The sequence below is a fragment of the Apteryx mantelli genome, chromosome 1, assembly GCF_036417845.1.
Source record: "Apteryx mantelli isolate bAptMan1 chromosome 1, bAptMan1.hap1, whole genome shotgun sequence".
NCBI lineage: Eukaryota > Metazoa > Chordata > Aves > Apterygiformes > Apterygidae > Apteryx > Apteryx mantelli.
The window spans coordinates 151,222,777-151,248,700 of NC_089978.1; the positions used below are offsets into that span (position 1 = coordinate 151,222,777).

Here is a 25,924-nt window from a genome sequence, read left to right on the forward strand (position 1 = left end):
TAGCATATTTTGCAAAATGGGATAATTTCTCCTTACTTTGTGTTTAGAATCAGCCACTTTCTGCTGTAATCTTTTGATAGAGATCCTGGTATCACATTTATGCATGTGGTTAACTTCATTTATGCAGATAAGTTGACTTATGCATATACCTAAGCATACTTGTAAGGCTTGGCAGGATCAGGCACTACTGTGCAAGTTCTTCAGGTTGTGCAGGGTCCTTTCAGAGGCAATGGTGCAAACAGTTTCATCTGTGGTATGATAGTATGGTTTCAAGCATAAGCGGTGTAGAAAGTCATGGTTTCTATTTCTTCCTATATGGATGTCTTTTTCCCTTCTCCCCTTTTTCCACAGTTGAAAAACAAAGACAGTACCACGACCATGAAGAAACAGCAGAAATGATAGCAGCCAGGATTGACAGAGATGTTGTAAGTGAGCAGCTACGAGTGCTATTGCTTAATGTCTGTGAAACATTGCAGTTTTACCTCATGGGAAGACTTTTCCACATATGAAATTCAGTTCCAGATCAAAGCTTTCCAGGCAGACTGTGTTTTGTGTGGTAGACCTAAAAATGAATAGAAAGTGTGTGGTGTGTGTTTTGTTTTGTTTTTAAGATAAGTACAAAATATTGACATTAGTCAAGTTTTCTGTTGTGAAGAACTAGAAATATAAATAGTAATTTTGTGAAGACCAAATTCATCAAGCTATGCACGTATAAACTTAAATTCCATCAAGTTAGTCAGACTTACCTGGAGTATAAATACATGGTCATTTCCGAAGACCAATGTAGCCATGCACATGCATAACATAACCTTCTCTGACCTGTGAACAACAATATTGAGCAGGTCCCATGATGTACGCGCTGTCGAATACTGCCCTGGTCATCAGTTGTAACTTTCTCCTTTTCTACTCTGATGTTGCCATAACCAACATCAAAGGGTCTTGAGGGAAGCATGCTGAAACCTGCTGAAGTGATATGTGTGTGTGTTTTCCCTAAGGGTGCCACCTTTTCTCCTCCACTTACTCTTTGAAAACAATTCTTCAAAGAGCACTTCTCCTGCAAAATCACATTCTGAATTTCAACAAATACCTTAATACTTTCTACTAAAAGAGATTATCAAGTTGTACCATTTAGGAAAATGCTGTCCTACACAGACAATTTACTAGAACAGATTTTTTTCGTGTGCTTTGAGAGAATGAATGTAATGTGTAGCGTGTATGTGTAGAATGAATGTAATATGTAGAGAATGTGTAGTGTGCAAATGAATGTAACTGAAATCTGAATTTAGTAATCTCAGTGCTTTTAAAAACTTAGTGGTCCTGAGTTTTGAAAAATCTAAGCTTTAAAATGTTACAAATGTGTAAAGTTACATAATGTTTTGTTCACATAATGAATCTAAATATGCAATATTCTAGCACTAACTTTGTACAGAAGCTGCTGGTGTCTGAGAGTCGTTTTGATTCCTAGAGTATTTCTGCTACAGTTTCAGTAAAGAAACTGCTACTTTTCTTTTCTCTCATAGCAAATTCTGAACCATATTTTGGATGACATTGAGTATTTTGTTACAAAACTTCAAAAAGCTGCTGAAGCATTTGCGGAACTTTCAAAGAGAAAGAAAACTAAGAAAAGTAAAAAGAAAGGACCTGGCGGTAGGAGTTCTTACTGCACTAGATTCTGTTTCTTTAAGAATCATTGAAGTAGCTAGTAAATGTGATTTTTTTTGTGTGGTGGTGTTTTTTTATTGAGGTAGCGATTTTGTTTCACTTTGAGCAAAAAACATCCAAGGCAGTATATTCTTAGAGAGAACTTGATGAAAAACATTTGTCTGAAATCAGTGGGGAGTGACTGATTAGAAATGTGACTCCAGAATATGGCTCGTTGTAATGGCTCTATATTTACAAAATTCTGTAAGTCAGTAAATGTATTAAGTAGTTGCAACAATTAATATAAATACAAAATACTTAAATATTTAATTTTGTTTATATAAAATATAAAGAATAATCATAAATCCATAATTTATATTTAATGAAGTAAATATAAAACTAAAATATAAATATTTTTGTGTTTAATATATCTGCAATATTTATAGAAATTAAATTTTACATATGTATGTATGATTTTTCTCATTTTGTTCACCAGAGGGAGTTCTTACTCTCCGTGCAAAGCCACCACCTACAGATGAGTTTGTTGACTGCTTCCAAAAATTCAAGCATGGCTTCAATCTTGTGGTAAGTAACTGCTAACCTATATGGTTTTGTGAGGCATGCTACAACATTTTTTCCTGGGGTAAATGATGTTGGTATAAGATAATCTTTGTTTTCCCTGCTGCTACAAATTCATTTGTGTGTCAGTTTTGCTGCCTTAGTTTTCCTGTGTTTTAAGAGCCCTGTCCATCCCATTGGTATGAAGTGAGGAACTAAAGTGAAAGATGAAGAGGAGGAGGAAGAATGAGAACGAATAATGCAACAGATTTGCTTTGTAGTTATTTTTAAGTTGGGTTTCTTTGGAGATTCCTGATACTCCAGGTGGTGGGAATGTCTTGTTTTTGACTCCCCTGAGGGAACTTCAGAAGTTCATCTGGTCTTTGGGAATGCAGTTATCAAACTATGTCTTCTGTCTAATTTTCCTGGTGCCTTGTCTGTGTAGAGAAATCTGGTGGGCCTGCTGCTACCAACTGCGCAGAGGTGTTCACACCCTTCGGGGAACTGGGAGCCAGGGCCTGTGTTGTCTTGGTCTCTGCTGCCCTTTAAAAAGAAGCAGACCCACAAATATCTTCTTAATAATGTGGATGGACTTGGACATATAATCTCATTTGGTCCTTGGCCAGCGAATAGGAAGATGGCTGAGCTGATAGGTGACTGGTCTTGGCCTTTCCCTTTTTCCTGTCTGTTTGGAGCTGAACCAAGAGCAGCAGTGATGACCTCTGGCCTAGGGTGGCCTTCGGGTCAGCTCTTGGGGGACTGCTCCTTAAAGGCTCTGCACGGTGCTAGTGACTAGGGGATCATATTTCTCCCTCTTTCAGCATCCTTGTTCTTTAAAATCTTTCTACTTGCAAAATGTGAGTTTAAAATATAAAAAGACTTCTAGGAAAGTCTGTTGGGACCACAGGCAGCTCTCTTGCATGTTTGCCAGCTTCACAAGCTGTGGCCTTAAATTAGTTTCATTCAGCTGCACCCATCAGGTTCTCGGTGCTTGTTGCTCTCATTAATCAGGACCTCTCTGGCCCCAGAAGGCTCTGTCCGCATTGCTGCCATGTTATGTGCCCTCAACAAGCAGAGGGACATCTTCAGTGCACTTCCTGCCGGATACTGACTGGCCCTTCCAGTTGCTGTGGGAGCTAGGCCAACAGGGAAATTGGTTATCTTGGTAATAGTGCTTGCAATCTTAAAATGTCTTCATTATTACTTCTTACTGCATTCTGCATTTAATTTAGTTTTTCACCTAAGACTAACCTGTGTACCTTTGAGTCTTTATCTCCTGTGCACTGTGCAAGTGTATTGTACTAAATGTTTACAGAGACCAAATAAGTTGCAATACAAGAGGCACAACAGTAATAGGACAGTTGACATTTATCCAGCAAATATCAAGCTGAGGTGTGGGTTTTTTTTTTTTTTTTTTTTTTCCCCCTGTTCCCCCTGCCCTGGTTTTAAACATGCTGCTGTTATCTGCTTTGTGGACCTTAAAGAGAAGAAGCATTTCTTGTTTTGGTGCTAAGTAGAATTCAGGACCTGTTTTCTAATGTTATTCTTGAAGAGGTGCACTGTAACAGTGCTTTGCTTCAGCATCATTGCAGGAGTCACAAAATCCTGAAATTTCACTTCCTGGTGCTTTATTTTAAATAAACTAAATAATATAAATAACTAAGTAAAATGAAGAATCTAGTTTAAAAATAAAAGAGGCAGCTGAAAGAATAAGATCCTTGCCAGTTGAATGGAAACTATTTAAAAACACCATACTGGAGACTCACAGAAAATGCCTGCCATCTGTCAAAAAAAACTTAGAAAGACCAAAAGAAAGTTGGTATGACTGAAGAACAATGTATAGGAAGTTATTAGAAGTAAAAGTACATCCTTCTTATTTCTTCATTTGAAGACACACCCTGGAAAGCTAAATGTAAAAATAGACTAAGGCTGAAAGGAGTGCAAGGAACAGTCTGCAAAATGCAATGAAAGCTAATAATATTTCTTAAAACACATTCTGGTGTGCTTCATGCTTCTGGAGTCTGTCAGGCTAGTGAGTGATCAGTGAATAAAAGGAAACCTCAGAGAAGCTGTAGCAGAGAAAGTATATGAATTTTTTGTGCATATATTTTCTTGGAGGAGCTTGGCAGTGGGCAGTATGTTCCATGTAAACAATGGTGGCATGAAAGAATATCTGTTTCAAGTAATGGAGGGTTAGAGAACAACTAATCAAAATGACAAGAAACAGATCGACAGAAGCCTTGGGAACTTCATCCATTTCTTCCAAAAGCTTGTGGATTAAATCACCGAAGTATACATTGGGGTGTGCGACCTCTCTCAAAACTGCCTTGATTCCAGAGGAAGGGAAGTGGTTAAGGAAATGCCAGTTATCTTTAAATGCTTCCAGGGAGATCTGAGGGACTATGGGCCGGTACCCCTGAGGTCTGTACCTAGATAGTTGGTCTATTAAAAGAAAAAAAAAAATCCCACAGGATAGAATTTCCAGACAGCTCTGTATATCTGAGAAATATAGAAATACTTCATGATAGCAAACAGTAAAGTGACAGATGAAATTCAGTATTGATGGATATAGTAGTGTCATGTACAGGTGGGAAAATGGATCTAATGTTACATTTAGAACAATAGACTTCAAGCTAACTTCTGCTAGACAGGAACAAAATGTTGGTGTTGTAATACAGATTTTTGTGAGAACATCATCTGTGCTCAATAGTGATCAACCAAACAAATGTTAAGAACCATTAGGAAAGAAAGGAAAAAATGAACAAATAAGGAACATCACTGTGCCATTATGTACACCAGTTTCATTTTGCTCTGTATGGGAATGTAGCAGAACTGAAGAAGGTACAGAGAAGGACAAGAATGCTCCGAGGAATGACTGGATAGACTTCTCTTTAACTTGAAAAATTCTACAAAAAGGGAGACTGTAATAAAGCTCTAAATAATTATGAGCAACACTGGAAAAAGTGAGTAGGGTATGATTGCTCAGTTTTCTTTTAACCCAAGAACTATAAAGTACTCATAAAACTAAAAGGTGACAATCTTCCAAAGGAGATACTTATTTACAAAACATATAATTAAGTTGTGGAACTCCTTGTTTTGCACAACAAGATGCAAAATTTATACAGATTCAAAGTAAGTGGATGAATTTATGGAGCAGAAGAATCCACTGGTGGCTATTAATACAAAATACTACTTCTAGTTCAAACAGCCCCTGAGCTACAAACTACCAGAGGATACAGTAGTTGGGGAAAGATCGCTGTATGCTTGCTCTGTTCTCTTACACTCTTTCCTTCGTACTTGGTCTGAACTAATGTCAGAGACAAACCATTCAGCTTAGACAGACATGTGGTCTGACCTGGCATGGCCATTCTTATGTTAAGTATTTATTGTTATAAAAGTTAACTACTTCTTAAAATATGTTTTCACGTTCCCTCAGGCCAAATTGAAGTTGCATATCCAGAATCCTAGTGCAGCTGAATTGGTTCATTTTCTCTTTACACCACTACATATGGTAAGGTTTTATAACTCTTTTCAATGTTTTCCTTCAGAACTCTTGTATTTATATGCTCTATAACCTTTGCAAGGATAACAAGTTTGAAATGATGTGTCCCTGGACAATAACTAAGGAGAAATGTGTGTATCAGAGGATGATGAACTTTTTAGAAAATAAATATATCCTTTTCTGCATGTATTCCCATCTATTAAATATATTTATTTAAATCATCCTTAGCTTTGTGTGTGTTAAGGTTTGTCATTATCATTTCTAATTAACAATAAAAAATGGAAATAATTGCTTAGTTTACATAGTGCATAAGGAGCATTGGAAGCATAGCCATTTGTTTATTTAATGAAAGTAAGTGTTTTATGATCAGTAGAGTAAGTTGAATAGCGTTGTCAAAAGTGGGTCTAAATGTAAGATCGTAGGTGACTAGAACAGCAGTTCTGCAGTGAATGGTTTTAGTTCATCCTTAGGACATTAGGACACACTGTTAGCTTCTCAGAGGTTGCCTTCCCCCCATTTTGGTAATAAATGTTTCCTAGCATCACTATAGATGCTTTATATTCAGATGAACTTTATGACTGATGATATGGATGATCTTTCTATTATTTTAATATCGGGACTTAGGTGGTGCAGACAACAGGAGGTCCAGAGCTTGCTAGTACAGTACTCAGCCCCCTCCTAACGAAGGATACTATAGACTTCCTGCGATTTACCGTCACCAGTGAAGAAGGGCAGTTGTGGATGTCGTTGGGTGACACATGGACTAAAGCTAGGTGAGAAAAAGTCTTCGCATATTTTAGAGATGATCTCAACTCAAGTTTATTAGTGTGGTCTTAACCAGATTATCTACTATCAGCAAACTTCATATTAGTTTGGTGTGCTCCTTGGAATTCTTCTTTGAAGTTTTTGGAAAGGAACCCTTTGATTCAGTGGGATTTTGGAGAGTTTTGGTTTTAGGGGTTGCATGGAGTGGGAAATTTCAGACAGTAATTTTCTTTCTGTCCATGGTATCAAGGAGGTGAGACTTGATTACATAACCTCTTGCATTATTTTTCTGAACTGTCCTTTACATGTTTCCAGTTGTTTTTCACCGTTGTTTTGGCAACCAACCATTTGGACTTGATGAAAAATCTATTTTAAGAAAGTGCAATAAGAAGTGATGAAATATTGAAAAAGAAGATACAAGCTGATTTTAATTTTTAACTGCCAATGATTATTAAAAGCTAGAAATTTACAATATCTTTTCTCCTTCAAAAGCATCACAATAAGCTATAAGGAAAATGTTTATAACTTCTGAACAGTGGTTGTTGGCTGAATCACGTTACACGTACTTACCCTGCACATTGCATCTAATGGTTTCACTATTATGGTTTGGCTTAGCTAAAAACTAGCTACTTTGTACATAATGGTTTTGAGCCGAGTATATAGTCTGAAATTACTTAGGTAAGTAGAACATTCTTAATTAACAGTGTGCCTTAACTCTGACATCTGTGGTAGATTAGGACATGTGATAATAGTTAAACATGTAATGGCTTGGGTTGGAAGTGCGTCATGTATTTGAGTGTACTCATCCTTGTTCTTAGAGTCCAAATCAGGAAATAAACATCTTTCAATTGGATTTCTAGAAGAAAAAAATACAGTGAAAAAGTAGTTGAGTGCTTTACTGGTGGAAGAGGCTGAACGAAAAACCCTAAAATGTGAAGTGATGAAGGTCCTCAGAGTAGGGAGAGCAAGGTATAGGTCCTCCTCCTTCTTGATCTCACTTTGTTTCAGGAAATCTCCAAGCTTGTCCTTCTTTGGGCCGTTGTTTAGCTTGCCATTGTGAAATGAGCTGGAAACATCAGTTGCAGCTCCTTGTGATTGCCAAAGTGTTTATCCAGGCAAAGCATCATCTGCTTACCTTCACCTGCCCAGAGCTCCACTGGCTTTGCTGCAGCTTGTGGTGAGTCTGGCTATGGAAATTCCCTTGCAGTGCTGGAGCCCTGTGTACCCTTTGCAGGGTATATGATCACTGAATGAAATAATGGGCTCCTCGTCTTGGGCATTACCATCATCATTCCCTTAGTACCTTCTGAAAAAAACAGCTTAGTCCAAAGAGAAGTAGCTCCTGTTGGGCTAGGAAGAAAAAAGCACTTGACATATAAATGGATGAGCTACGGGCATTAGAAATGACGGTCTGTTTGGCCTCAGTGTACAGAGGTATACTGTGGTGCAGTTTAGCAAGAAGTGAATGATAAAACTCAACAGATCTAGCATTGGCTTGCTGATGGGCTAATAAATGCTAACTGGTCCTGTAACTCGTTTAACTGACAGCACTTGTCACTTGATTCATTTTCAACAGTGTCAATAATGAGAACATTAAAAGACTGTAAGGTACATTCCCCCTTCTGCTACTACTGTGAAGAGACAGTAATTTATGCTGCAGGATAGTGTGTTATGTATATTGCAAAGGCAGAGCATGAAAGCATTAATTTAGGTATTGTGTATGAGAATAAGGAATGCTAAAGGAGCTCTAAGAAGTAGTACAGTTTAAAAAAATCTGGTCTATAAAGCAGCAAATGTGATGATAATTCTTGTTTTGTAGAGTGTGTGGAGTTTTGTTTTGTAGGAAAAGCTATTTATCCTCTAATTTTTTTTATGTAGGTATTGCTAGGTCCCCTAGCAATCCATGCTTCATGTCTACTTTCAAATCTTTTAAAGCAGACTGTTTCTTTGAAGTCTTTTGTCTATGCTTTAACATAAATACAGCATTACAATACTTCTTCCCATCTAGCAATTAAAATAAATCACAGGGTTTTTTGTGATTGATTTTTCTATTACTCATCCTTTGCTATGAGACAGAAATTTGTTGCGTCTTAACTCTAACTGGTCCTTAGGGCAGGAGCAGTTTTTCTGCTAAGCACAGCAAAGAGCATAATTGTGGTCAATGAATAATGCTTTCTGCCAATTTTCTGCAGTCTAGCATAATTATTTTTGTACTGTAATTCCAGTCTCCTCTCTTTATTCCTAAAAATTATAAAGCATTTCAATTCTTAGGAAAACTATTAAAAATATTTGTATGCCTCTTGATACAGATCTCTAATTTACTTTTCATGCAGAGCGGACTGGCCCAAAGACCACTTTATTCCACCCTATGTCCCTCGTTTCCGAAATGGTTGGGAGCCTCCTTTGCTGAACTTCGTAGGAGCTCCAAAGGAACAAGAACTCAATCATTTGGCTGAGTCTGTGGCAAACGTTGCAGAGCAGCAGCGGAAACAAGAAATGAGAAGATTGTCAACTGAGGTAGGTTAAGCAATATAGTGTTTTTTAAATTATTCGTTTTCTTAATTAGTTAAATGAAACTCCTTCCTTCATAAAACCTCAGTGGGTTTTCCTACCTCAGCCGGGAGGAGAATTCAAGCTCCTAAGATTCAGTTTGATTCCTCTCCTGCACTTTCAGATCCCATTGGTTTTTGTTTCCATATACTTTAGGCAGAATTTGGACCAAAGTGTGTCTGCATCTTTCTTGTTCTCAAATGTGCATCTGTGCACATACACATGCAAAAAAACACTTTCAGGGGAATGCTGGATTTAAGCTGCTTGTTCAGAAATGTGGAATTTAATGTTCTTTTCATAATTTCTTGAGACTTCCACTGTATTTCAGTAAAATACTCACAGATGCTATCAGAGTGATGCCATGTCAAGTAATTTAGGCTTGCTTTTGAAAAACAGCTGCCAATTAGAACTGTTGCAAAGGAGCATTTTTCCATCCCCTTCTCCTTCTGTTTGGAGAATGGAAACATGCTCCACTAGCTTAAAGCCTTTGCACAAACTGAAGTACATTTTCTGACCAACTCCACTGAGGAGCTAGAGGGCTGACTATGAAGATTCTGTCCTCTCTCTTCTCAGAGCTGGTCAGAAAATGTACTTCAGTTTATGTGAAAATTAAAGAATAAAAGCAGATCTTGATGCTTTCCCCCCCTCCCCCCACAAGAAAAGCTATTACTTTTTTAAATACATAAATGTTTGGGGTGTTTTTTGTTGTTGGGGAGGATATAAACGTTATTCATGTATTTATTTTTCCTGTACTAGCTTTAGTTTAAATGAAGGCTTAACTAGTCCAAGTCTCTAACAGCTGTACTTGAGTTACTAAGAGTATTTGGTAACTATGCATGAAAAAATTTTCTAGGTTCAGTCCATAGACTTTCATGTCTTCCTCAAGCAATCTACACCAGTACTGCATTCAGAGTACATCTTAATAGTATGATACTGGATTTTGTCTTAATGGTATAATGGTGAGCTTGACAAACATTTTAGTGACAGAAATGCATGTGTAGAAGAAGATTCAAAGGAAGGGTTTCAGAAGGACAACCTGATTGCCATTTGTGCTTTTGAAAAATATTCCTCATAGTTGCCATTTTTGGCTCTGAGCAGGGTTCAGCTTTCTAATGTTGAGTTACTGCAGTGAGCATTTCTCTGTGTAGGAGTGACTGCCCTTTGCCATTCGGTAGCACATAACCCTAGAGAGGAGCCTGCCATTTCATAGGTGTGTTAGGAGATCGTGTGTGTATATACAGGGATGTGGCCCAGAGATGTCTAAAGCTAGGGAGGAAAAGCCATTTCTGTCTCATGCAACTTTCATTATTAAAAAATAAAAAAATAAAAAAATCAGAGCATTTTTGTGGTTAGGGTATTTGTCTCAAATATAAGAGACCAATGTTCAGTTGTAGGCAGATTGACCTGAATTCATAATATACTGTATTACTGGCTACTGTGGGCTGGCTTGCTCTTGCAGGGCAATTCTCTGCAATGGAGATAACAAAGCTTCCCCCAGAAAGTTTATCAAAACTGCCCATGGAAAACTTGTCACAATAAAACTCTGTTTTGACGAAAATCTTAATTTGGTTAAAAAGAAAAAAAATCCTACTCGGCTATAGAGATGAAAAAGCTGGGTAAAACTTCTCCCAAGCAAAGGAGGCTAACGTGGTTCACATTTGATTGCTTAAAACACTGTTTGGCTTTAAGCCTGATAAAATATACAAGAACTAATGAACTGAAGAAAAAGTTATTGTCTATGATTTATTTTGAGCAAAAAAGCATTTAGTAAAGTTAATGGGCACAATAATGTAAAATCTGGCTGTTGCCATTGCTGTCACCCCCTTCCCCACTCATTTCCCCAAAAAAACACATCAAACATCGTCTCAGAGTCTCACTACTGCCCTACATTTCCTATGCAGGTTTCTTGATTTCCTCAGTCGTGCTTCTTTGAAATCAAAAAAACCCCTTTATCCACTTTGAGTGCTGTGTGAAATATACAAAATAGCATTAAAAAAAACTAGAGCGTTAGGTTTTGTGTTCTGATGATTGTAAATATTTCATGTAATGTTTTTATGTGTAATAAGTTAAAACAAAATCTTGGTGGTGGGGAAAAAGATAGGGGAGAGGGTTTGGTGTCTATATAGTAATGCTCTTTGGATTGGTAATTGTTTGTGACAGCCTAGACTCTTTTGATTGGTCTTTAAAAAATAAATAAAAATAAATAAAATAAAAAAATCAAAGGTGAGATTTCAGGCTGTGGTTCTTGACTCTGTCACTGATTCCCATGTGGTCTTGGCCAAGTCGCTTAACCCTGGCACCTTGGCCTTCCACGTGAGCTCCCTCCTCAGCAGCAACTCCAGGGCAAAAAGCGCCAAGCTGCTTAATAGCTGCAAAGTGCTTTAAGTGCTCAGCTGGAAAGAGCAATGTGAGTGCCAAATGCTATTTGCCTGCAGCGACTGGACTGCCCTATAGCGAGCTACGCCAGAGTGGCCGCCTTAATTATTCGTTCGTAAGTCTGTTGTAACAGCTTGTTCAGTGAAAAGCAAAGGGAAAATGAGAGTTTAAGTGTTCGCTTCTTGTCTCTAATTTGCCTCATGCCTTGGTGTGATGTTGGACTGAGGCGCCTTCGTGAGCCTCCCTCCTTTTGCCTTAGCGCTGGGTGTGGGGTGTCCTGGACCCCCTTCCTGCGGGACGCCCCTTGCAGGGAGCAGTGCCGGGTGGGATAACACCATGCGTGCTGCTCCAGTAGTTATGGTGCCCGGCCCTTATTTCTGGAGATTGATCTGGCACCTAGTAAAATGCATCAGATATTCTGGTTCCTGAGTTTTTTTTTTTGTTTTTTTTTTTCTTGCCATTCCTGAACCTGATGATGCAGTTGCACGCGCAGTTTGCTCCACAGGGTGCTCAGGGTACAGTCACCTCTGTGATGGTGACTTCAAATGGCAGCGAAACAACGGGGAACCAGTGATTGCAGTCCTGTGAGGCTGAGGCTGCGCAAATAATTTCTGTGTGAAATAAAACAAATTCCTGCTCCCTGGGTATCTTTTGGTGTAATGTGTAAACTAGCTGACACTTGAGATTTTTTCAAAGAGGTTTTCCTAATGTATTTTTTAAGAATATTCTGCATATATGGGTTTCTTTGTGCTTTTCACTTCACAAAGCCTCAGCACCACAAATAAATGCCGCTGGGCACCAGGTCTGATACTCTGAGACATAAATGAGGTGGGTAACTTTTCTGTAGCCACACAGCAAGAAAAATCAGAAACCAGACTGCGAGATTTGAGAATTTCCGATGAAGCTCAGTTGTTCTAACTTGTGCAACGGGATGATGTTATGAGAAAAAGAGGTCTAGAATGAGCAACTTATATCTTCAGAAATTAAGTGGAGATTAATTATTAAAATAATTTATTTGGGGCAATGGATTTTAAAATAATTCTTACTAGAAGCAGAGTATCATTGCTGGATTTCAGGTTGGGCTTTTGTGAAGAGCTGCTTCTTAAAAAGAGTTTTGCAAAGGGTCAGATATGCTTATATAGGCGCCTGTCATAAACTGTGATGATTTTCTTTAATTAAAATCCTTAATTACACTGAGAATCACTTTCCTTTTTGTATTTTTTCACTGACTTCAGTCATATTCAATAGGAAGGTGACAGAAATGAGCCACAATTTTATTGTGGAGGCTTTATTTCTTACCGAGACTTAGCTTTAGCTTGCTAGAGTTTTCTGCCTTAAAGCGTGTGTTTAGAACAAAAGCTCAAAGCAGTTTCTCTATTCAGTTTATTTTAAAGCCCTTCAATCGTTGTTTGCAAGTTCTGTTGCTGTAGGGATATCTAAAAGCTGACATGGATCTTGCCCCAGAGAACTGTTTTTCTAAAGAACATGCCCTGCAATATTAATGCAGCGGGATGACTTAGGGTAGAAATCCTTTTATTCTCTTCCTTTTGATCTCGCTGTTTGTGTGTTTGAAATGCAGAGGTTATTAACTTTTCATGGCAGAACCGCGAGCACCTGAGAACAGGGACATGCAGATGCTGGCAGGGACCCTGGGGCTTCTGGATTAGGTGCGCTAAGCCAGTGCTGTCCTCGGCGCGCAGGTGACACTAATCCACTTTGTGGCTTTGTGTTTTTGTCTTGCAGCCTCCCGGTGTTCCCGACTACCCTCCGGCTGATGGGTATGCATTCAGTAACACCGTTTACAAAAGAGGGCCTCTGCTGGACCAAGGGGCCGCTGTTGCTGCCTTTAAGCAAACTGTTAGCCGGCATGTAGATAGGTAACACGGAGTCAACGTCGTATGTAGTGCTGTGGATAACTGTCCCGACTTGCTGCTGTTGGGGTGGTGGTGTCTGTAATTACCTCTGGTTGTGTCGTTATTTCTGTAAGGAAGCAATTCTGGTTAGCAGTGGGTATCTTGCTTTTGCTTCTCTAAAGCACATCTTTAAGACTCTTTTAGTATATTCTCTAGGTAGTACCCTGTTTATGTGCCCTGTAAATTGATGCTTTTGTCAAAAATGATGTAGTGGAATCACCTATCAACCTGAATCAGAACACTGGATCCTCTTGTTTGCATTTAAATTATATTTCTACTTTTTCATAGTTTTTAAAAGGTATGCTTTGCTCTTTATGGAACTACAAAGAATTACAAATCTACTGAGATTCATCTGTCATTGTTTTGAACAATTGTTTGATTTGTGTAGCTGCTCACTTACTGCTCCTTGGTGTTCTGCTTTTTGCTTTCTGGACTGGTGCGTAAACATTCACTTTCAGAGTAGTAACTAATCATTCCTTCTGCTCTTTTCCAAATGTTTAGTTACACAAAATGCTCTGAAATGTTTGCTTAGCAACCAGAGTCTTTTTGCACATCCTTTTTCATCCCCTCCATTTTAGCCTAAATCCAAATAGCTTAGGAAGATTGAATGCACTGATCCTTGCAGTCTCAGCCTTGTGTGTATGGAGAATTTGTATCAGGGCAAGCTGTGGGAGTAAATCAGTAAAGCAGGGCTGGCATTACTCCCCCATGCAAACGGTATTCCTTATACACCGTATGAACTGTACGTTTAGTATAAGTGTCATGGAAGATGTTTAAGCTAAGTTTTGGGGATAAGATCGTTGGCTTAAAAAAACAAAAACAAACAATAAAGCACTGCTGTGACACTATTGATGAAAACCTTTGCACATCTCCTAGGTTTGAGCTATGTGCCAAAAGATTCTTCTGCTAATCTGCATGCAAACAAGCTCCTCCATGTTGTGCAGGACAAAGACTTGACTCTTTTCCTGAAGTTTGGTTTTATTCTTAATAACAACAACAGCAGTAGTAGTGATATCTAATCTTTTTCTCAAACTTGTTTACTCTTTGGGTTCTTCTCTCAGTACCACTCAGCTTGCAATCTGGATGATCTCTACTAGAACTTCCTTTCTCTTTTATCTGTAACATGATAAGGCCTGTTTTGTCCTCTCAGAGTAAGAGTATTCCATGCAAGTGCTCTTGCCTCCATTTCAGGTTTCGAGAATGAGACTCGCTGCACTGAGCTGCAGATGGTATCAGTGTATCCGGCTGCATCTGAATTAGTCATTGAAGCCTCCTTTGTAGTGGGTAAAGAGAATGGGTGTTTCTAAGAAGCAGTTCATGTAAGGTGAAGTTAGTCTTTTGAACGACGTGAAACGAGAGGTGCTATAGCGGTGCTGATTTCTCACCATTGACTGCAGGAGGGAGTCGAGATGGCTAGTGCTGATGCAAACATCTGCAGCGTATCATTATTTCCCAGCCTGTTCGATGCTACACAAACATTCTCATTTGCTAATTGGCTCTTGAGACATATAATATGCGCTCATTGTGTGTGGGGGAAGCTATTAATATGTATCACCATAAGTAACTTCAATTTAAAGATAAGTGTTAAAGCAACTGTGAAGAAACAGGTGGTGGGGGAGGGAGGAATACAAACTGACCATTTCAGCCATTTCAGCTGTTTTTTGACTTTTTATTTAATCACTGGCAACTTCAATGAGCCAAGTTCTAACATGTCAGGACCTAGAGTAAGAGGTGCTTTCCTTGGGCAGCTTGAACTATCAGGATCTTAAACTTCCAGTGTATTATTAGGGTCCACCTGGGGCTCCTGTGTTCAAGGCTCCCTCTGATGCCAAGCAACATAGTCTGAATGCAATTCTTCAGCAAGTCGTGCTGTGTCAAAATATGCTGTGTGGTTTATTTTTGTGCCGTCATTTGTGGAGGAGGACCCTGGAAGGCCCTATAATCCACTAGGCTCCCATTTGACGTGCACAGGAGAGCAAAGAGTTGCAATTACAATATATCCGATAGGCAATAAGGAAACACAGTGGAGGATGAATGGATGGAAGCATTGAGAATATTTCTGCCACAAGAAAACTGTTTGGCTCATTAAGCTAGACTTGAAGAATTATGGTCCCTTCACAACATGCAGTCACCGGCCTGCCTATGTTCTAGGGATGTTACTGTTGATTGCAACAGAGTTAGGTAAAACTGAAGCGTAAGCATTTCTTTGTAAATTCTGCCTGAGTTATAGTTCTTGGAGGGAACAGGATGGTTAGCTGTAGGCAAGGCAGGAAGATGTAGTCAGTCTGTTTCCCAGCACAGAGTTTGGAAAGGCAGCTTAACAGTAAAAGTAGCTTCAGAGGTACATTAGTAGTCATATGCCTAAAATGGTGAGAAAGCACTTCAAAATTGTATAAATTTTGAGTGGGTGGCTGAAAAATTGAGATTACTCACCTTTCAACCTCACAACAGCTATTCTGCAGGCAGCAGTTCAACCCATATTTTTCATTCTCTCTTTAAATGCTTTTAGTGTTTCATCTTTCTTTCAAAATGATACATTTTCAATCTGAATATGACTGTTCCTTTGTTCTGCTCTCCAAGTTAAGTGAGACAGTTCTCCACAGCCACGTAATAGCTAGGTAACCACTGGAAAGCCGGGCGTGCCGGGGAGCCACAGTCACCCTGTGAACATCAGCAGTCGGATGCATTTGTACCTCTGTGCTGTGATGTTGTATGCAGCTTTTCATGCCGTTGCTTGTTTAATCTTTTCATTATCCTTTTTTTTTTTTTTTAAACTTTACTATATGATATGGATTTAGGTTGTCACTTGCAATAGGTGAATAATGGACCTCTTTCTTTTAGATGCTTTTTGAGGGGGGAGGGGGGCTTCTGACCTTGAAATAGTAGTACATCAAAGAAAATAATAGCTTTTCACCCAAAGACAGTGTGGGTTTGATCAAATCTGAACAGATTTTTCCTCAAAGAAACAGTATACCTCAGTAGTTTTCTGTGATATACTTTATTCTACAATGAACCCTGTTCTTAACTACCTTGAAGTTATTTTTCATTTTTAGCTGATGTAACAGTTCGGGGTTGTTAGTGTTTATGGTATCTTATGGTCAATTAGGAGAGCTGACCTATACCAGACAATTTTTTTTTTTTTTTAATTAGCAGTTTAAGTCCATTAGAATCAATACCAAAAAGTTATTCATTTATTATGTGATCTGAAATTTATTTTATGATGGAGCCTAGAAATATAATTTAATTCAAAGCACAAGATAGTTTGTACAAAATGGTTTGTAAAAAAAAAAAAAATCCAATCTCAGTGTATTCATTTGCTTTTATGTCAAGCTAACGTAGTTTCGTATCGGAAAACACACTAAATCTAGTGTATGTATTTATCTTTATGCAATGGCATCTGCTAATCCAAGTTGTTGTTATACATATTGCAAGCAGTGAGCCAATAAAGATCACTCAGTTTTTGAGGTAAATGTAACTCAACTGCTTTTTTATCTTTTTTTCTTTTCTTTGAAACTTAATCAGTGTATTGTGAATAGGCCAGTTTTATAGCAACATGATGTTATGGTGGCTTTTTTGTTTAAGTGTTTTGCAGATTGTTAAAAGAGGGCATTTTGTCTTTGTTTTTTATTTGCTTGAATGCCTCACTGAAAAATAGTCTGATTTTTGCTTTACAGAAACTATGAAGCACACAGTAGAGCACAGCCCAAGAAATATGCCAAATGCAAGTATGAGTTTATGGCAAGAAACAACAGTGAGCTTTCTGTCATGAAGGATGAGATTGTGGAGGTAATTTTTTTGCAAAGAGAAAACAATTTCTAGTGCCTCTCAAAGCTGAGGATATCTTCCCTGTAGGCAGTGTGGCTGTCCCAAATGATGACTTCAATGTGTTGTTCCAGTTTATCTCCATTAATATGGAAAGCTCAATTAATTTGTGTCGAGTTATAGGCAAGATAAAGAGAGATTCTGTGCTGATTTACGACTTGTTGCTGTAGAGGTCCACATTATAAATATATTTGTGTGGTGTTCTTCCGTCTTCTCCAGTGTTGCTTTTCAAAGCATAATTTGATAGTATTTAAATAACTAGCTCTGTGTACTGCCTGTGTGTGTGCAGGGCATAATGAAAGGCTGTCCTTTCCTGGAAGGGTTGGTAACTTGAGAGTTGGAGAAGTGTGGGAGGGAGGGAGCAGCAAAGAGAGAAAATGTTTTATGTAAGATTGCACTGCAGGTAGTCAGAAATCAGATTTCTGCTAGCCAACCTGTACCAACCCCTCATTCACTCAGAAGCGCTTCGTCTCCAAATTTGTGCCTTCCTAGAATGATGCATTTCTCCATATTTGTAGTTAGGTTTTCTGATTGTCGGCAGTAGATAGTCGAGATGCCATCCATCATCTTTGCACAAGTGTTTCTGTTCTTGTATCCACTGTTGTCCTTCACACGTGAGCTGACTTGTCTGAGTTCACATGAGGTCATTACATGCTTTTCTTTCAAATCCTTTCTTCAGAGCCATGTTTTGAAAAGTGCAGCACTACAGTGTACAATTAGTTATGGGGATAATCCAGGAAGCCTACAGTGGTTCTTTAGAGGCATCTATGTAAGATCTGTCAACAAACATGAAACCTGGCAAAATAACAGTTTTGTTTTTATTATGTACAGTGTAAGTGCTGACAGGAGAAAAGTAGGAAAAAAATACACAATTAACTTGCCAAACTATTTCAGATTCTGGATGACAGGAAGCAGTGGTGGAAGGTTCAGAATAAAAGCGGCAGTGCAGGCTTCGTGCCAAACAACATTTTGGACCCACTGAGAAATCAAGAAGGTGGTCCAGGATGGTCAGAACCTGCATATACCCGCACCATCCAGGTACGTCCGCTCCTTAGGAGCAAAACTTTCTTTTGAAGCGCATGTGCATGTGTTTTGAAGAAGGAAAGCGTTCCACAGCAAAGCTTAAAAAAACCTGCATGTTCCACTGATGTATCAAAGATTTTTATTTTTTTTTTTAAAGGCTGAGGTTGATTTCTGTATTGCATAGAGTCTAACGTGAGAATAAAGTTGACAGAAACGTAGCAAAATCTTTTCCTTTAAGGTTTTTTTTCTGCTTGTTTGCTGAGAGGTGGTAATTTCCATCCTAATGGAAGTTTATGCATTTATTTCAATTGCAAATATCCTATGTGGATTGATAGCTGTTGATGCCAAAGAAGGAGTTTGAATTATTTAAGGTAGGGTCATCTTTGTTTCTTCTAGGAGAGTGAACATTAGCTTTTCTTTTCTGTTTCTGCCTTTGTGTGTGTCTCTATCTTAGACTTGAATTTATTTAATTACTAAAATTTTGGAGTTATAATAAAATATGTGCCTTTGCTATTAAGTTCACAAAGTAGGTATTTTTCAATTACTGTCCCTGTGCATCAACTGCAATCTAGGCTTCTGGCCTAATTTTCATGTTGTGGTATAGAATTAATTATTTTTGTTATTTCTTGTATACATAGAATTATAGGGTAAAGTACTAAAAGCAAACAAACAAGAAAGAACAGACAAAAAACCTTACCTCAGTGTGACTATCAACCTGAGTAAGGATTTGCATGATACAGTTGTAGTGCGCGTTTTTGCACTAAGTTTGAGTGGGCTGGAGGCTCGTAAACACACAAGGCAAACACATTTGGATTAAGCAGAAGTTTCAGGCCTTCCTCCGCATCAGCCTTTCAGCCCAAATGCAAGCCAAACTTGTGTTGAAACTTGAAATTTAATTTCATTTAATTTAACCTAATATTCATTCCTTGTGTCATCAGCTGTGTCATCAGCTGATGACTGAAAAACTAGAAATACCATAATGTTGTTGTTAACTGTCTCTATTGCAGAGTCATCTAAAAGTCCCAATTGAAAGTGTCACTGTGCCAGATGCTGTATGTATAGCTAACATGAAAGATAGAGCCTTTGCAGTATTTCCAACCTTTCCAGGGATATGGAAAATCTCTCAAGAAACAGGTCTTAGGGTATTTCTGGCCCAGTACTTTGGTAGACGTCTCTTGAGCTTGGTGGGCTTTGAATCAGGCTGTTTCTGAGTTTTTCCTGTCCCTAAATGTTTGCCAAATACCATTTGCTCTCTTTCTAAATTGATTCTGGTTTTTATCTGTGCGTGAAATGAAACATGTATCTAGAGTGCTTTTCAAATCCTCGTTTAAAGATCTGACTTCTTTTTTTCTTTAAGTGCATGTAATTTTGTGTGTTTGAAATTTGCCAAGAAATATTGAGCAGACTAAGTGCGTATAGCTTTGAGTAGAGGTTTTTTGTAATGTACTGCAGGTTTTGAAGTCTTCTGTACAAAATAATTACATGACATAGGAAATAATAAAATCCTCATTTTCACAAAGCGTTCTCCACAGACCTATGAAAATTAGGGGCAGAGAATGGCATTTAAGATAATCTGTTTTTTTCCCCTCTGGCAGGTTGTTCCCTGCAGTCCATTGTTTATTTCCTTTGTAGTTTTAACTTATTTAAATATGAGCTTGAAATACTGTGAAACTATTTAGGAACATAATGAATTGCGCAGGATAAAGGGAGTCTTACCAAGACATGCGTCAGTAATGCTGTTCTTAACTTTATGGTGACTTGTCATAAATTTAGGACTCCTGAGTGTGCTCTTCTGTCTCTTTCTCTGCGATAGACATGTCGTTCGTTTGGGCCCTGTTTGCCTAACGGTCTTTATTTTGATCACAGTGTTATTAGTGCTGCTATTTCGGTGAGACTTGAGACACTGAAGTGATCACTGCCTTGCTCAAGGTCAAACAGGAGAACTTGTGGGTAGAGTAGGAAAGGGAAGCTAATTCCCATCAGCGCCTTTGGGAAACACTGAGCACGAGCAGGTTCTCCGCTGCATGGGTTTCTGCCAGTCTCTTAAATTGGCTTTTGTTATAGCTGTGAAGCATTTGAGGCCTTTCAAAGTAGTATGTCAGTTGTGGTGAGCACCCTGGTCCTCTTTATGCTGCAGATTTATATTTATATACAAAGTTAATGTATTTCTTTACAGACTACTGGCCTTCAAAGCATAGGTGACAAAAATGTGTTTTCAGGCTATGGAGGATTAAGGATTGCATTGAAACATTATTTTTTCATTCAATTATTCTACAGACTGACAACCTTGCTCTGATAGATGGATGTCTAGTTATCACGATTATTCTCAGAAAAGCAAAGTTCATTTTAGTCTGGCTCTGTGCCTTTTGCTAGTGACCTCTGAGTCCGCAGACTGGATTAAATTTTGATTTTTTTTTTTTTTTTTTCCCCCCTCTCAATCCCATTCAGGATCCAGGTCCTAACAGTTGCTTCAAAGCATTGAGTTGTCTGAGATGATACTTGCAGGAATATTACAAGCAATATGGTAGTTATTTCATCGTTTTTGTGAGTCCAAGGCTGTAACATTGCCTTTCTGCTGGTCAGGAAAGAGACTCTTGAATTAGTTCCAGTAAAACAATATTCTTACTCGTTTAGTACTTCTGTACATATAGTAGAGCATTTTGATGCTTGCTTATATCTTCAACTAATGTTAATTACTGGTTATCAAAGTTTCCTGTGGTGTTGGCCTTTTTGGTCTGCCTTTTATCATGAAATAACAGTGGAACTTCACCACCCATTATATATGAATATAAACAGTTTCCCAAGCACTTTAACATCTTCTTATGTACAATATTTCTGGTGGACCTAGAGAATAATTCATAAATATATTTCCTGTTCACTGTGCATTTTATTAACTTTTTCTACTCTTTTAAAAGGAAAACTGAGAAATATAGTTAGGATAGAGATGTGTATCTTTATGGACATGATAATTAGTCTCATGACACCCTTTGTGAGGTGAGGCAGGTATTTTATCCATGATATGTATGGAATACTGAGGCATGGAGAGTGAAGCCAAATGCAGTCCATTAGTCTTATTTTAAAAAAGCATGAAAAATGTGACTGTCCACAGCAGTGTGACAATACATGTAAGGGGCATGATGTAGTCTCAGGTGGAAAGTCAGTCTGTGCTGCCTTTGGTGTCAGGGTGAGCGTGGTCCGTGTCAATGCCCGAGGTCTCTCCCGAAGTCTGAGACTTGTGCCCCCGCAGTGACTGTGGGGTTTTGGCATGGCATTGCTCAGTGCTGAGCAGCTGTCAGTCATCAACAGTATAACTGTGGATGTTTGTGTGGAAATCACTAGTATTCCTTCATAGGTCTATCTTAATTCATCTAATTGCTTAAATATTTTTAAATCTTTTTCCTTCATTATAGCATTTCAAATTCTTATTACTCACTTCTAAAGTTGTTGCAACAGAACATATGTTTTCTATAGAGTCTTTTTTTATGATAGGCAAGCGCCAAGAAAAAATTCTCTACCTCATTTTGAACAAGCATCCTTTGCCTTCCTTGGCAATCTTACCATCAAAACCTTTCTGTCAAGTCTCTTTGTTTAGCTATTCTCTTAAAATATCCCTCTGTGGGAAGTGGTTTCCCCTCAAGCAGAGCATTTGTGCCCAAACTTAGTTCTTAGTGTCATACTCATCTTTTGCCAGCTGGTGTCTTTCCTGCTGATCACAAAGTGTCTGGTAATGAAGAGATATAGTTGCCAGGTGCTCAGTTTGTAGTGGCCAAAGAGATGTCATAATTCTTGACCATGAGCCAGTATCTGTTTTACCTCCTTTCATATTAAATGCTTTTTAAAGTTGCCATTGAACCAAAACTTTCTGATTTAAAAAATAGTGATTTTTCTGTCCAATTCAACATTGATCCAGTCCCAAATTATGGGATGGCATTTATTATACAGAAGGGCCATTGAGTGTCTGTGAAAAGGACTTGATTAATGATAGGAATTAAATGTTCCCAGTTCACCCACTAAAAAATGTATTTTATAAGAAATGGGGACAAATGCTGTCTAATACCAATTTGAATAATTAAATTCTGTTTAAATTTCTTGTCTGTTTCTTCTATTCTAAGGTGCTTCTTGCTTTCTAGCCTGCTGTTGTGATATCGCTTTTTTCATTTCAGAAGCAACTGGCTGCCTGTGGGGTAGAAAGACCCGTATATATCAAAAGGGTTAGGTTTGATGACACTAATCATCATCACACACAACTTTTGTGTGCCTGGTGCTGTGGGATTGGAATTTGTAAATCTGATTAAAAGATACATTCCTTAACACTCTGCAAAGTATGAGTTAGGTGCCTTGCGATGGGATTTTAATAGGCAGCTGGCTGGCTGTGGGTAATAATCGAGCCCACCAAAGGAAATTCTGGTGAGAGACCTCCCTTGAAATTTTCTCTCCCAGTCTTGGGTGCTTCCTTGTCCCTTTTGGTTATAGATGAACAATTGGTTCACTCTTATCTCTTAAAAAATAGCCAAAGGTAGGAGGCTCATGTTCCAAATGGGAGAGCCTGGCATGAGTCTCAAGAAAACACCCAAAGCACAACGCTGTTGACAAAACCAAGGCTGAATGTGCTTCAGCCCTCTTGGTGAATTCTGTCGCTATGCAAACAAGAATGTGACATTAAAATATTCAGCAAGAGAATAAATAGGAAGGTCTGTGTCTGTGTTAACTTAATGAGAGCATTTCCTAGCACTAATTCTAGTTATGGTTAATATCTGATGACTCTTTAATGTTAAGTCTGTATTTTCCATAGTTTGAAAGCATATATATCTTGTTTCTGTTATATTTGAAAATGTATTGTTTTCAATTTTTCTGTGATGATCAAGAGTTGAGGTTGATACTCATCACTTTTGTTGAGACTCATGATCTTACTTCCATAAAAGTAGCTCAAATCATGCAATATCTTGATTTTTGACAAGATATAACATGAAGCATATTGAAAAAGATAATCAAAACCTACATTTTTTTATGTGGAATACAGAGATGTTTCTGTCAAAAAAAAAAAAATTCAATAATACTAATAATAGAAAGCTTTTCTGGTATATCCAGATTTTTAATAAGTGTATATCATCACTGTTCCAAATGATTTAATGGATTTCTTCTGATTTCCATGAGTTACAATTTGGCCCATTATTAAAAAAAATAAATAAATAAGAGGGGGAGGAAATAAACAAGGAGTGTTCATCATTCTGGTAGCAGTCAGCAAAACACTGGCTACATGTCTGTCAGCAGTGCCCCCATTACATCATTTTGTAAGTTAGCCAACATTTTTTAGCTTAAATAAGTGCTTTTTAAAAAAATACTTGCTGTGATTTGTTTCTTAATATTGTACAGTTTCAAGTGTTGCCTACATTTATCTTATGATTTATATCCTTTCTCAGGTGCGTTTTTTTTCTTTTTTTTTTTGTTTTTTACACTTATTTCTAAGTTTTCAGTCTGTTTGGATAGGTGCTTTGAAAAGAGCTCATTGCTTATATGATATCACTTATGTATGTTGGGGTAACCAGTGTTTCGCCCATTATTCAAAAGAAGAAAATGGAAATAACTCATTATGTGAGTTGCTTAGTGAGTAAGAAGAGGTAATTACTAGTACTGATGTTCTTTTTTTTTTAAATTGCTAATGCGTATGAAATTTCAGGAGTGATATGCGGGGCGGTTATTTTTAACTTTTTAACAATACTATTTGATGTGTTTACTTTGTTTTCCTCACAGCAATTGCTGGGAGAGCTTTCAGAGGTAAAAAAAAAAATTGCTCTTCTGATATTGAACCTCAAAAATGAGTCTTTTGGGCTATGCAGTTACAAAATGCCAAAGTGCATGTTTGCTTTGTTTGCGGAAATCAGTAGAAGCGCCCGGAAAAAGGTGTGGATGTCCTCAAAAGATCTGGAATTAAAAAAAAAAAAAAAAAAAAGTTAAATTGCTTCTAATGTCTAATTGGCTTTTGTGCAAAAAAATTCTACAAAATTTGAAGCATGTTTCAATTTGGTTTCATCTGTAAATGTAGAATTTGAGTGAGGCTTCCTTTTTTCTTTTCACTGCGGCTTACAGCAGGTCATTTCGATGAGGCTTGTGGTTGCAGTACAACAGTTCAGCAATTGCATTAGTAGCATCAATTGAGAGCTACATGTAGTGTTTAGCTGACTCTTTTTCTGAATTGTGATTGCGGTGATATGCAGTGGATGCCTTGCTTTGTAATGGATCATCTCTACCATAAAAAGAGCAGTGCTTTTTCCTTGCATGTTGTTTGAGAAAGTCAGGGCCAGGGGCACACATGAAAGTACATTGTGGGGATAATGGTCCAGAATTTTTGAATCTGTGAACAAGATAAAGTTATTTCCGAGTATCAGTATGACATTTTAATACCTGTGAAGGACCTAAATTCACTAGCCTGATTTTGGATATACCATAGTACATCTATACATTATAAATTATGGTATAATTACTATATACCTACTAGGGCACTCGGGTTTCCACCAAAGAACAGATTTCTTGAGTATACATTATTCTGTCTCTTCTCTTTTATATTCTGCATATCACTTTTTTGGCATTTGACACTTTAAAAAGCAATTATTGTCTTGTCATCAAAGTAGTAGTAAATCATATGACTTTTTTATATCTCTCCACAATGTATTGCAGAAGCTGAACACAAAATAATTGAGATTAATGTGCTTAAACAACTCAACTCTAGGAACAAAAGAGAAGAAATAGAGGTTTAACAAGGAAAAATATTGTAGGACTATATATATGCTTGAATAGCCAATCACTACAATTTAAATAAAAAAATTATTTCATGGAAACAAAGGATGTTTGTCTTAGGCTTAATTGCCTGGCCACAAAAGCTGATCAGATAAATTTTCCATTGGTGTAACTCAGTGCAGCGTGGCTGTCATGTTCCCAGTTTACATTAACTGCAAAATGCCTTGTGTTCCTTCTCCTCCTACCAGTTAGACTTGGCAGTTTGGAGATTTCTGTGTCAGGGCAGTTGCTGGCGTTTAATGAAACTTGATTGTTGTCAGGGCAGTGATGTGCTGCTCAGATTCTAACATATGGCTCCTACAAATATTTTCCTACTTAATCTGTCATAAACCTTATACCTCCAAGGAAATAGGGAAGTGTATTTCAGGAAGGAGGAATGAGTCTAGGGAATGAACTCATCTATTTTCTTACCAAAAGTAAGCAAACTTCTCATAAGCAAGAAATGAGGTATCACTACTGAGCAAACAAACTTTAATATTAAACTTTTGAGCTACGTTAGTCCAAAACTGCAGGGAGGGAGCACTGTTAAAATAGTGAGATGTAGACTTTGAACTGTTTGAAAGAAAAGGGTGGTATAGATTGTTTATGAACTTCTGGGCTTGTCCGTCACTGGGATCCTTTTGGGAAAATGTGTGCCTTTTGCTGTATTTTGCACCACTGTAAAGGCAAATAAGGGGAGAAGAAAACATTCCTAAAAATTACTCTTGAGTCACCTGATATGTGACTTCTGCCACAGTTAGTTATTAATAGCAAGATAATTTCCACATTTTTTAACAGATTTCATAAAGAGGGGGGAAAAAACTATCCCAAGTATTGTGGAGTTTTGTGTTTTGTTTTGTTTTTCGGATTGTTACATTGCTGTGGCTTATAATGGTCACACAAGTAGCTGAAATGTCACAACTGAATTGGTAGGAGGAGCAGGAACTTCTTACACAATGTCTGCAGCTCAAGAAATAATGAGTAACCCCAATCTCAGTGA

General features: G+C 37.9%; 1 protein-coding gene across 10 annotated transcripts in view; it reads left to right on the forward strand.

The window, feature by feature from the left end:
- The window catches only part of EPS8 (EGFR pathway substrate 8, signaling adaptor), a 140,849-nt gene that overhangs the window by 103,476 nt on the left and 11,449 nt on the right, over positions 1 to 25,924 (forward strand). For 9 of the 10 annotated variants that reach the window (XM_067306577.1, XM_067306561.1, XM_067306569.1 and 6 more), the window contains 9 exons: positions 352 to 425; positions 1,521 to 1,647; positions 2,138 to 2,226; positions 5,636 to 5,710; positions 6,326 to 6,474; positions 8,800 to 8,983; positions 13,136 to 13,269; positions 16,980 to 17,091; positions 18,022 to 18,165. In XM_067306577.1, coding sequence (XP_067162678.1) covers positions 352 to 425; positions 1,521 to 1,647; positions 2,138 to 2,226; positions 5,636 to 5,710; positions 6,326 to 6,474; positions 8,800 to 8,983; positions 13,136 to 13,269; positions 16,980 to 17,091; positions 18,022 to 18,165 — 1,088 coding nt within the window. The remainder of the gene's footprint in view (positions 1 to 351; positions 426 to 1,520; positions 1,648 to 2,137; positions 2,227 to 5,635; positions 5,711 to 6,325; positions 6,475 to 8,799; positions 8,984 to 13,135; positions 13,270 to 16,979; positions 17,092 to 18,021; positions 18,166 to 25,924) is intronic. The other variant, XM_067306611.1, reaches the window with a different exon arrangement.